General features: G+C 43.4%; 1 protein-coding gene across 3 annotated transcripts in view; it reads left to right on the top strand.

Moving 5' to 3' along the window:
• Nucleotides 1–12881, top strand: part of LOC138300266 (VPS10 domain-containing receptor SorCS1-like) — a 2596073-nt gene that overhangs the window by 2043477 nt on the left and 539715 nt on the right. For all 3 annotated transcript variants that reach the window (XM_069239431.1, XM_069239430.1, XM_069239429.1), the window contains exon 12: nt 7149–7225. In XM_069239431.1, coding sequence (XP_069095532.1) covers nt 7149–7225 — 77 coding nt within the window. The remainder of the gene's footprint in view (nt 1–7148; nt 7226–12881) is intronic.

Consider the following 12881-nt stretch of genomic DNA (forward strand, 5'->3'; position numbering starts at 1 on the left):
GGGACTTTACCACTGCTAACCAGTGCTAAAGTGCAAGTGCTCCTTTACAAAATGTGTATGTAATTGGCTTATCCATGTTTGGCATATTTGATTTACAAGTAAGTCCCTAGTAAAGTGCACTAGAGGTACCAGGGTCTGTAACTCAAATGCTACTAGTGGGCCTGCAGCACTGGTTGTGCCACCCGCATAAGTAGCTCTGTAATCATGTCTCAGACCTGCCATTGCAGTGTCTGTGTGTGAAGTCTTGTAAATTAGACGTGACAAGTGTACCCACTTGCAAAGTCTAAACCTTCCCTTTTATTACATGTCAGATACCCCTAAGATTAGGCCCTAGGTAGCCCCAAGGGCAGGGTGCTGTGTATGGTTAAGGTAGAACAGATAGTAATGTGTTTTATATGTCCTGACAGTGAAATATTGGTAAATTTGTTTTTCACTGTTGCAAGGCCTGTCCCTCTCATAGGTTAACATTGAGGCTCCCTTTAAATCTGATTAAAGTGTAGATTCCCTTTGGGAGCGGATGGACAGCTGGAGTTTGGGGTCTCTGAGCTCACAATGTAAAAATACATCTTTTAGTAAAGTTGATTTTAAGATTGTGTGTTTGAAAATGCCACTTTTAGAAAGTGAGCATTTTATTGCTTATATTATTTCTGTGACTCTGCCTGTTTGTGGATTCCCTGTCTGGGTCAGTTTGACAGTTGGGCTGATTGCACCTCACACTAGACAGTTACACAAAGGGAGCTGGGGTGTAGCCTGCTGATCCTGATGAGCCATCTGTGCTAGGAGGGAGGGGAAGAGTGGTCACTCACACCTGAAGGGGCTCTGCCTGCCCTCATACAATGCAGTCTCCAACCCCCTGGTGAGTGTCTGAGACCTGGCCTGGGAAAGGCAAGATTTCACATTCAAAAGAGACTTTACTTTGAATTAGGCCTCCTTCAAAGGAGAAATTGGGTATAAGAAGGGCACCCAAAACCACAGACTTTAGAAACACTTCTGGAAACAAGAGGAACCTCTACCTGGAGAAGAGCTGAGGAAGAAGAGCTGCCCTGCCTGTGACTATGCTTTGTAGAGCTATCCTGCAGTTGCTGGACTGGACTTTATGGTATATTCCTGGTTGAATACGATCTACAAGGGCTTGATTCAGAGCTTGCCTCCTGTTTGAAGTCTCAGGGACAGCAAAGACTTCTCTATGTCAGCACCTGGAGTCTCTGGAGAGACTACTACTCTGCCCTCTGGTGCCCATCCAGTTCCTGGGACCCTGAAAGGAGAAGCTGGTAGCCTAAAAGGAGGAAGTCCACGCACAGAGCGCCGTACGGGGGATAGATGGATGCAACTCCGATCTGCGGCTGAAGAAACGACGCGCTGCCAGCTCCGTGGGTGAAAATCAATGCTCCATGGAAATGCGACCGAAGAATCGACACACGGAGCAGGAAAAACGACGCGCAGCATCGCTGACGGAAACTCGGAGATCGAAACCCATGCTAAGTGGTTTTTGAATCATCGTGCGGCTGGATTTCCGATGCAAGTACCGCTGGGCGTGTAAAAACAATGTAAGGCCTGCCCGGACCCGAGAGTGCTGACTGGATCGACGCATTGCTCTCCTGCGGAGAGAAGAAACGACGCGCCCAGACGAAAGGAGAAACGTCGCAAGGTCTCGCTTGTGAGTGAAATTGATGCATCACAAGCCTTTTTGATGCACACTCACCCATGCTGGGTTATTTTTGATGCACCCAAGGTACATTTTCACTCTAACAGTGTTAGTGTGTGTTTTAAACTACATAAACACTCTTATTTCTTTTTAATTTATAACTTGACTTGTGTATTGTGGATTTTTGACATTTTGGTCTTGTTTTGTTTAGATAAATATTTCCTATTTTTCTAAACCTGTGTTGTCATTTTGTAGTGTTTTCATTAAGTTACTCTGTGTGTTGGTACAAATACTTTACACCTAGCACTTCGAAGTTAAGCCTAATGCTCGTGCCAAGCTACCAAGGGGGTATGCAGGGGTTAACTGAGGGTGATTCTCTTTTACCCTGACTAGAGTGAGGGTCCTTGCTTGGACAGGGGGTAACCTGATTGGCAACCAAAGACCCCATTTGTAACAATTACCCTGTAAAAGGTCCTTCCTCCGTGGGATATATGCATGTAGAGTAAACATTCCTAACACTGATGCTATAGAGTATATTATTGTCCCATGAGTTCTACTCACATGCCCCAACCACTAACATAAAGGAGAACAAATAATCTGTGTGTGTGTAGGATCAAACAATTTGGGTTTTAAATGTACTTTTTTTTCTTTACTTCGTTCTCAAAAACATCTGTTTTTTTTTTTTTTTTTTTTTTTACAAAAAACACTCCGCCTACCTCCACCTGTCTGCTTTGTGTTGGATAAGGAACACAAGTCCAGTACATGTTCTGAAGGGGCAAACCTGAGTAACCCCGAGGACACTAACCAGGAGTATAGGCTATCTCCATCTTCTCCCAGTTCCCTTGTGGGGTTAAGCACACATCACTCATCTCCGACCTCAGGTGGGTGTCTTCCCCTCCTGTAGCTCAGACATCATAGCAACCCAAACATGCAGATCATCTTCCAGTTTATCATCCCCAACATATTGCATTTATACTTCCTCAGGGGTCGCCCATTCAGGGACATCTTTAATCCATGGCAAGCAGTTGGGGGACGTTCAGTACAACGATGAAATAGCGGGTCACCTCATCTTTAGTACAAGCCTAACAAGAACAAACTTCCTGTATATTTTTTCTTTGCAGGCCCAGGAGCTCAGGTCAGATTTCCATCTGCACATCCCATCCTTAGGCACGGTTAATTTGTTGGATTACTTCACCCCAATAAGGTGATAAGGCTGAGCATGTCCAAGTCATGTGTAGAAAGTCTGTAGCTTTTGGGGAGTTATGCATGTTTGGTGTACAATGTTGTATTGCAGAAGTTCAAAGCAAGCTTTAGGGTTAACTCTCCGCACCGCCTCATGGATCTTTATCCAGTCCCAAGGTGATATATGTTCTCCCAGTAGGGACTTCCATTTGGTCTGGACAGAGAGCTCAACTCTTGGTAGATCACCTTGAATGGCCCGGTGAAGATGCGAGGTCAGCTTCCCTGGGCCATATCTAGCACAGTAGTAAGTACATATGATTTCGTTGCTCTTCCTGGAAGGAAGGCCACACTTCCCATGCTGTGCTTGAGGTTTTCATATATTGGAGGTCCCTCACCTAGGGAAAAATCATCCACAGCCTCGTCCCTTGTAATTGAGCAGTGTTCTAAATTTATATACCCCATGGTTTCACAACCTCCGTCCAATTCTGCACTGACCTAGAATTGTAATTCACATAAAGAACTGCACCAACCATAGAGCCATATCAGGGGCATAGGGAGCACAGCGTATGACCCTACGGACCGACACCTCCTAAACCTCTGCCACCAAGCAGATGACCTTAATGAAGGTGTTCAGAATCCATGTCTCCAGCATAAGGAGAACCGGCAGAGGTTGTCCCCAGTGTGTGCCCTATAGTAGCTTCTTCTCCCTCTTATCCTCTGTGTCTAGCCAATGAACGGCATGTTGAAGTTGGGTTGCCATGTAAGAGAGTTCCACATCCGGAACCTCAAGACCTCCCTGTTCCCATATTCTCTTCAAGGTGGTAAGCCCAAGCCGCTTTTGCCTAGATCCCCACAGCAGGTCCACTATTAGGCTATCTAAGGTTCGAAAATAGTGTTGAGAAATCGCTTACAGTGTACTTTGTAGACTATGACAATTCTGCCCATCCGAGAATGGCAGCTCTCTCAAAAAACAAATCGAAGCATACAACCTGCCGAAGTTTTGCTTGAGGTATGCTGGGGCCTCCTGTGTCAGATACACTCCGAGGTAACGGACCTCTGTCAAAGCCAAAGGGAAGCCCGCCTGAGGCAGATTGTCAGCTGTCGTCCCTATTAACTGACCCAGTGGAAATAACTTGGATTTGTCTGGATTCACCTGTGAGCCGGAGACCTCACCAAAGATCTTCATAACATTTAGTAGGATGGGTGTAAAGTAAGCCAACTGCTGGAAATACACTAGAGCATCATCTGCATAGAGAGATCACATCGGGAAAATTGAGGGAGTAGGGACCCAAATCCCTCACTTTCTGTATATTCTAAAATTTACTGTACAGTACTTCTATGGCCAATTTCAGTGTATCATCTGTTCTCATCTCCATTAGGCTGTAAAGTGAGATGAACCACAAGAGGTAGATGGTTGCTGGCGGTCAGAGGTTTGATTTTTATTGTTCTTAATGGCCTCTGCTCCAATCTTTTCAGTCTTTATTTGGTGTTGGCCTCATCCTCGCGATTCAGCTTCTGTTCTGTGTTCCACTCTTGTGGAGTCCCCACTGAGTCTAGGGCCCCCTCCAAAGTCCTCAGGGTGCCATCTGGGCACACCAGCATTATTCCCCTTTGCCCACTATCCTCCTGGCTCTACCATCTTCCCCACTGTTTTCCAGGGCACGTTGACTGATTCTGTGGCTCATCATGATGAACCCAACTGTGTCAGTTCCTGGGTAGATCTGCCGCCTTGAGCCCAACTATTCATTAACATCTTCTGCAGTGAATAACAACAAGAGCTTGCTGTTGTGCTGCACTCTTACATGTGCTGGGAACATAAGACTATATTTCAAGTTTAGGTCTTGAAGATGTCACTTAACAGCTAGGTAGATCTTATCCTGGTCTTGTACCCTTTGGGTATAATCAGGATATATGGATATTGAGTGTCCCTCAAACATCAAGATGCCTCAGGTCCAGGCAGTCTGTAACAGCGCATCCCTATCTCAAAAATTAAACAAATCACCCTGGGTGATCACCCTGTTTCAGTGGTGGCACAAGGGCACTGTGAGCTTGCACAGTGGTAAAGAATTTAGAGTTTTTTTATGGAGTAAGACCGTAGTAATCCAGTCGTCCAAGAAGAGTTTGGTGAATTAACCCTCCACTCTCTCAGAGAACACCATAAAGCATAAGTTGTTCCTGCGGTGCCCTCAGAGTCTTCTTTGCAGTCATCCAGGCAATTGGCTTGTGTTTGTAGGCAGATAACAGTGTTGCAAAGAGTCTGGACCTCTTGTTGTAAAGTAGTCACATTTTGTTCTGTGGTGGCAACCCACTTGATCACAAATCGGTTCTCAGCAGATTAATGTCTATAGCGACTGAGTCTATTCTGTGAGGTAGTTGGTTTGAGAAGTTTGTGTCGCTTCCATCAGGTCTGCCAGACCATCTCCTTGCTGCTTTTTCACACCAGTCCTTGAGGAGCTGTCTCAGAACGGCTCCCAAAGGGGTTTTGAGTTGTGTATAGTTGAGGATTTTGTTCTCCTGGCCCAATTTAGAGCTCTTGTCTTTCACAATGGCTAGGGTGTGCCAGGAATCTGGAGTGTAGATATGGAAGGTGGGCTTCCAATCACTGCTATATCTCAGATGGGCCTCCCCAAGAAGGATGCTACCCAAGGCCACACGTTGGGCTGGACACCGAAATTTGTTTCAGCTCCAGCGGGAGAGTCCAGCCAAGCACCTGTCACCCCACAAGGTTAGTGCTGTCAAGTTTAGTAGCTATCGTGCTCCCATCTCCAGTGTGTTTTCCAAGGTCAAGATCTCCACAACTGTTCACATCTGTCAGGCCAACCCGCAGCATCCTCATGTGGGGTAAGTAATGCAGCTTTAGTGGTAGTTTTTCACTGCAGTTAGTTTAGGCGCAACCACCCTGTGCCTTCCGGTCACACTTGGAGTATCTCAGTGGGGTTCATGGTCAAAGTGAGGCCAAAGGGGGGCAAGGGGAAAGCCTTTTTTCTTTTCACTCCATGGTGTTATTCTTGTAATTACTCCCCAGTTGACCCCAGGGCAGGTACACTTCAGAGTTCATAGGGATTCAGCGTTGTGTCCATCATACTAGTAGGTCTCTCCCCTTAGTGTTGGGTATTGGCAGCTCGCACTCCTTGGGTGCCCACAGGGCCATCCTTGTACACTCACCAGGCTGCTGCGTTATCAGCTGTCTCTGGTGGGGCTTACATCATGCAGGGGGGTTAGGCATATTTCAGTTGACTGTTTTGCCACAAAGCGCTGCCTGTTGCATTATTGGGCCTCTGTGCCTCGGGGGAGGTTAATTAATGGGCACAACCTGGCCCAGCATGTAGCACACAGCATGGCAACACGGGGAGCTTCTCCTCAGGGGCACAGCTTCACCTCTGTTGTAGAAACCTGGCCCCTTCAGAGTCCGGTGGCTTGATGTAGGGTTGGCGAGGGCCCACCGGAGCCTCCAGGACTCCGTCTGTCATCCCAAACTGATGTTTAGGCCACCAACAGGCCGCTGTCAGCCTCGCCGAGGTTCGGCCACGCCTTCACAGGCCTCAACTACAGACAACCGTTTACAGGAGAATGCCCTCCGCAGACCCAGGTCCGTCTACCTTTTTTAAAACAAGTTGGCGCTGACCCATAGAGGTAAGGGCTGTGTCTGCCTCCGGGCGGAAGCCGGTACAAAACCTGTTCCGTTCTTCGCCAGAGGGGTCCCAGGGCACCATCATAGTTTCACAGTGCAGCGCCGTGGAGTTTGGGGCTCTATTCCTCAAGAATTTCTTAGGATATGGTAGGATAGATTAGACACCGGAGGGAGCGCTGGGAAGAGCGTCTAATAATCCATCTTGCTTGGCCACACTCCACATCTTTATAATACTTGTTTATTAAAATGTGCTTAAGCATTTCTTTCCAGTTACATACCATACTTTGTTAGACCAATGAACCTGAAGAAATAGCTTATTATTATTTTAATTATGATTTAGATTTGAAGATAGGGTTTCCAGTGGAGAAAAGAGTCTAATATATTTTGATGCACAAGTTCTCTTTTTCCAAAATTTAGAAGCAATAAACGGGGATGTTTGAGAGAAGGGTAAACTATTCAATAAAAAGTTAAAGGAATTAGACTCATCATTTTAATTATGTGATTTCAATTAAAAAAATACAATGCCTAGTTTCTTTAATTTCGTTAAAGTTATGGGCAGTAAAATATTAATTCTCAAAAAAAAGATTTTGGAAAGTTAATGTGTTTCATAGATAAAACATAGAAATGAATATGAACTCTCCTCATCGTGAATGTTTTCTGTTTTAATTTATATATTTTCTGCTTTTGCAGGTAACATAGGCTCAGAACTGACTGACAGTGACATTAGCATGTTTATTTCATCTGATGCTGGAAACAGTTGGAGGCAGGTAATAAAATAGTGCCCGTGAATTGAAAATATATGAAAGTGTACATACCTTCCTTTAGTTATGGTGTTTCGTGTAGTACCAATAAGAAACATTTTATCGTTTGCTGGTCTGACAGGCAACTTATCGTGAATTTGCCCTTGAATTATAATTGGTGTTGTAATGAGCACTGGCACGAATTGCACCAAACACTGAGTGCAATGTTAGCAATACCTATGATATTTGAAACCTGATACTCGGCTATCAGCACTCTTGAAGGGCCCTAGTGTGTGATGTGCACACTGTTCATTATTTAAACTTAAGCATTTAGTTGGTGGGTCTATCCATCACAATGCACGTCTGTAAGCTAGGAAAACTTGTTTGTTTTAAAAGAGGACATGAAGCAGGACTCAAATGAATAGAAATTGTGCAGATGAGGTTTTAAATAGTCACACAAATGCTGGTTGACAATAATGCATTCCTCTAATCAGTCAGTACAAAACTGTCCTGTATGAAATCCAGAGTTTAGTGTCACTGGTGATTGAGAATATGATATGTTCTACGTACACAAAATAGTGATGGATGAAGTGCATGGATCAATTTCAGCCCCTGGTAATTACTCTGGGCTGCATCCCAGTCATTGTTATTTTACACACATCAGTTCGGACCCAGCTCATATGCAAATCAGTCTCAACCTTGCTCCAGTGAGAACAGTCCAGCCCAAACTGCCACGCCTAGGCCTCCCTGAACCGAAACACAAGCAACCCAGGACAAGTTTCACCCTAGTTTTAGGCTCATCAGCCAGGTACAGCTTGGTTCCAATGGCAGTGTGTACAGCAACCATATCTGGGCATACTTGTACCTCTCAGGGCAACACACTAAAATATTTAAAAAAAGGAATGGATGGAATGATTGAATCAATCACAACCTCTGGTAAATTCTCTGGGTAGCATCCCAAACAATTGTTATTTTGCATACCATGCCACCTCAGTTTGGACCCAGCTATATGCAAATCAGTCTCAGTCTTGCACCAAGGGTAACAGTTTGGCCCACCTGCTAAGCCAGGTCCTCCCTGAACTGGAACACAAGCAGCTCTGGGGACCGGCTTCTCCCTATTTATTGGCTCATCAGCCTGATACAGCTTGATTCCAGTGACCCAGTGAGCACGTCCCACTTTACCACTGGTTGGCAGTCCTAAGAGCCAACAAAAGTGGGTTCAGAAAACAGGAGTGGAGAAGACAAAAAGTTTGGAGTGACGTGGCCGAGAGGGCCAAGTCCAACAGTAGTGAAAAAAGTGGAACATATTATTTTTTCCACAGCCTCAAATTTGTTTTCCTACAAGTTCCTCACTAGATAGCCACAGTCATTCTCCTCCAGTAAATTGTCATACTAATCCTTCTTTATCATATAAATGGTAAAATCTATATGTTTCAGTCCTCTTCCAACCAGCTACTCAGTCCTTATTGTAGCACGGGCCCATATTGAATTCAGAAATATTTAAAAGATTGCATGCATTTTCTTCTCCTTACTTCCATGCTGTATATGTGGTTGACACATTGACCCTTCATCAGGGGTTTGTGTCAATCGTGTTAAAAAGCTGTTCATATTCACCTTATGAGATTTCCAATCTCATGTTACATTGAATACAAATGCTACAGATTAAGCACAAAAACATTTTATGCCCACCTGGCCATATTTGCATAAACTGTTGTGCTGACGATAATCCACGTCCTATAGGACTACATTATGATTCCGTGCAATATCATTGCAATGGTAGAGGATTGTCAGTATTAAACCTATTTTTATAGATTTTCAGTAAGCTACTCAAACTTGTGGTATAACTACTGCTTTTGAAATATTTTTTCTTTACAATATTGCTTTCTATTTTCAGTAGTAAATCATTGGTTTTAGAAATGTAACAAGACAGAAGAAATTGCAACAAGAGGCACAAAGGGAGAATGCTAAATACCCATTGCCAGTTTTACAACTGAAGGAAAGTTCTTGATGGGATTTGCCTTTTCTTTATAGGTTTTGAAGTTAACTCCTTACGCCTTAATCATGGTAGATAATGTAATTGTGAATGTTGTGGGTTTATAATAGATAGGAGCACTATGTTACAATGCCATATAGGTTTTCTGAACTCTTGGTGTCATTCAATTTGGTTCTGTACATTTAAATGGACAAATGTGTTTTCTTTTAGTTTACTTAAAATCTTTTTTCTTTTAAAATTATTCTTACATGTTTATTATATTTCTTCATGGCACTATCTTTGGTATATTTAAGTATATGTTTAAGCTGAATTTGGACCCTTTGAATTAGTAACAAGCACTATAACATGCTTTTCGCTCTGCACTTTTCACTTTGCACTAGAAAAAAACAGTGCATGCCTTTTGGTTAAGATTTGCATAAAGAATCTGCACGCACAACAACATTAATTCAAGCACCGCTGTATTACATATCATTGGTGTGGGAAGAAAAACTATCTTAGTATCCACTCAATCGCATGCCTGCAAGATATCCATTCACCATGAAACCTTTCACTAAAAATATGGGTTTCCTTTCCGACAAGTAGTTCAAAATGGGCAGTCTGTAACTTCCTAAAAACAAAGTCATAAAATACTAATTCTGTAAAATAATTTTCTGTAAATGTAACATTCCCAAGATAAAAAAAGTAATTTGGTAGAAACTAATCAATACAATGCCTCAATTTATTTAAATCACGTTTTGCAGGCTTTTTTGAGGTGTAAATTACATTAATCTTGAAAATGAATTTGCTGTCGGCTTTTCTACAATGTTGTTTCACTTTAAAAAAAGTGTTGCTTGTGGTTTTCTCCCTAAGAATCCCAATCACTCTTTCTGGTGTGTTTTCTCTTCCAATGTTTTTCTACTTCCCTCTTTATTCTCTTTCCTTCCTTACCTTACTGCATTAATTTTTAAAACGTGGTTATCTTCCCGCGTGTTTCTTCTTTCTTTTCACTTTTTGTTTGGGGGTGTGTTTCATACGCTAATATATCCCATTTGTCTTTTCCCTTCCATGTCCCCCTCTGCCTTTGCTGGTTACCATTTCAATTTAAATATCAAACCTAACTTCTCTAATAAGGGTTCACAAAAAAGTGCCACATGTTTTCCTCTCAAAACAAGTTTTTTATGTTAAGTTAAAATTATTTATGTTGCTGGAATTGTCATTTCGCTAATTGGTTTGGTATCATTGTGTTTCGAAAAATGGTTTCTATTGTTTTTATTTCTATGAATTAGCCTACTGCAGTCCAAAATAATAGCAGTGGCTGTACATAGTTTGTTTCTTCTCACTATTACATTTTTCACTGTCAAAGGGATAGGTGTTGCTGTCTTCTTAAGTTAATGTCTTGTTCAGTTCAGTTCAAAACCTTTATTCACTTTTAAATAAAATCACGAAAGTAAATTAGTAAAATACATCTATTATAATTCTACAAAACTGCATTTCGGGAATCATAATAAAGTGCATTTAAAATATATAAGAAAACGACTGTTTTGCTTCACTAATGACCAAACAGAAACACTCATGCACTGAAAAAAATCTCTGGAACCCGCTTCTTAGCCTAAAGAAGACATTTATTAATTCACTTCGCAAGGTTTGTAAAGGAGATTAGCATGCTGAATGTACATGTTTAAAAATGGTCACAGCAATTAAATGAAAACATGTACAAATGAGTCTCCACTGCAATATACACAGCAAATATATGTATCTATATTACAATGCAAAGCAAATAATGAATTTAAAAAAGCATCGCCATGAGGCAAGGGCAAATCTGCTTAATCTCCCTCCTAATCAGCATCCGATCGCCAGATCCCAGAATCGGTCGTTGAGAGAGAGATTGTTGGACTTTTGCTTATGCAGGGTCATCCCCAGTCTTTTTGCCTCCTGCCTCCTATTTTTTTCTGACCTGTTGCTGTTGGCTTTTCAACTCTGAGCACTTTACCACTGCTAACCAGTGCTAAAGTGCATATGCTCTCCGTGTAAATTGTATATAATTGGTTTATCCATGATTGGCATATTTGATTTACTAGTAAGTCCCTAGTAAGGTGCACTAGAGGTGCCAGGGCCTGTAAATCAAATGCTACGAGTGGGCCTGCAGCACTGGTTGTGCCACCCACATAAGTAGCTCTGTAATCATGTCTCAGACCTGCCACTGCAGTGTCTGTGTGTGTATTTTTTTACACTGTAAATTCGACTTGGCAAGTGTACCCAATTGCCAGGCCTAAACCTTCCCTTTTCTTACATGTAAGGCACCCCTAAGGTAGGCCCTAGGTAGCCCCAAGGGCAGGGTGCAGTGTATGGATAAGGTAGGACATATAGTAATGTGGTTTATATGTCCTGACAGTGAAATACTGCCAACTTCGTTTTTCACTGTTGCAAGGCCTGTCTCTCTCATAGGATAATATGGGGGCTACCTTTAAATATGATTAAAGTGTAGATTCCCCTAGAGAGTAGATGGACATGTGGAGTTTGGGGTCCCTGAACTCACAATTAAAAAATACATTTTTAGTAAAGTTGATTTTAAGATTGTGCGTTTGAAAATGCCACTTTTAGAAAGTGAGCATTTTCTTGCTTAAACCATTCTGTGACTCTGCCTTGTTTGTGGATTCCTTGTCTGGGTCAGTTTGACAGTTGGGTTGTTTTTTACCTCGCACTAGACAGTGACACAAAGGGGGCTGGGGTGTAACCTGCATTTCCTGATTAGCCATCTCTGCTAGGACTGTGCCTGCCTCTGACAATGCCGGCTCCAACCCCCTGGTGTGTGTCTGAGGCCTTGCCTGGGCAAGGCAGGATTTCACAAGTAGGTGTGAGTCCCCTTTGAAGAAAGGTGACTTCAAAGACTAAAATGGGTATAAGAAGGGCACCCAAATCTACAGACCTTAGAAACACTTCTGGAACCAAGAGGAACCTCTGCCTGGAGAAGAGCTGATAGCTGAGGAAGAAGTGCTGCCCTGCCTGTGACTGTGCTTTGTGGAGCTTTCCTGCAGTGCTGCTTCTGCCAGAGTAAGAGGGCAAAGACTGGACTTTGTGTGCCTTCCATCTTATGAAGAAATCTCCAAGGGCTTGATTTAGAGCTTGCCTCCTGTTGTTTGAAGTCTCAGGGACAGCAAATACTTCTCTCTGCCAGCACCTGGAGTCTCTGGAGAGACTCCTGCTCTGACAAGTGGTGCCCTATACAGTCCCTGGGCCCTTGAAAGGAAAGCTGGTGGAATCCAAGGAATTCGACTTCGGACCGACGCCGCTGCTGAATCCGGTAACGCCGCCTGCACCTGACGCCGTGACCTTCGCTGAAACGCGACGCTCTTCGCAGGCCCGACGCCGCAGCAGCCCCGCTGAAGTCCCCGACTCCGTGGAAGTCGCCGCACCACATCGTGACCGACGCCGCTCGAAGTGCGCGGATTCAATGTTTCGCACAGACGCCGCGATCCCCGACTTCGCGCAACGGCTTGTTTTCTCTCTTCACCAAAGGTACTGTACTTGGGGGTCTACACAACTCCGTGTCCGGCGCCGCTGGTGTCGGCTTGTTGGGAACAACTCCGTCACGACGCCGTGTTAACATCTCATCGAAGCATTTTTGTTTCTAACCGCTATTTTGAGTTTAATCTTTAAAAATTCATAACTTGACTTGTGTATGTCGGATTTTTGTCGTTTTGGTCTTGTTTT

The sequence above is a fragment of the Pleurodeles waltl genome, chromosome 6, assembly GCF_031143425.1.
Source record: "Pleurodeles waltl isolate 20211129_DDA chromosome 6, aPleWal1.hap1.20221129, whole genome shotgun sequence".
Taxonomy (NCBI): Eukaryota; Metazoa; Chordata; class Amphibia; order Caudata; family Salamandridae; genus Pleurodeles; species Pleurodeles waltl.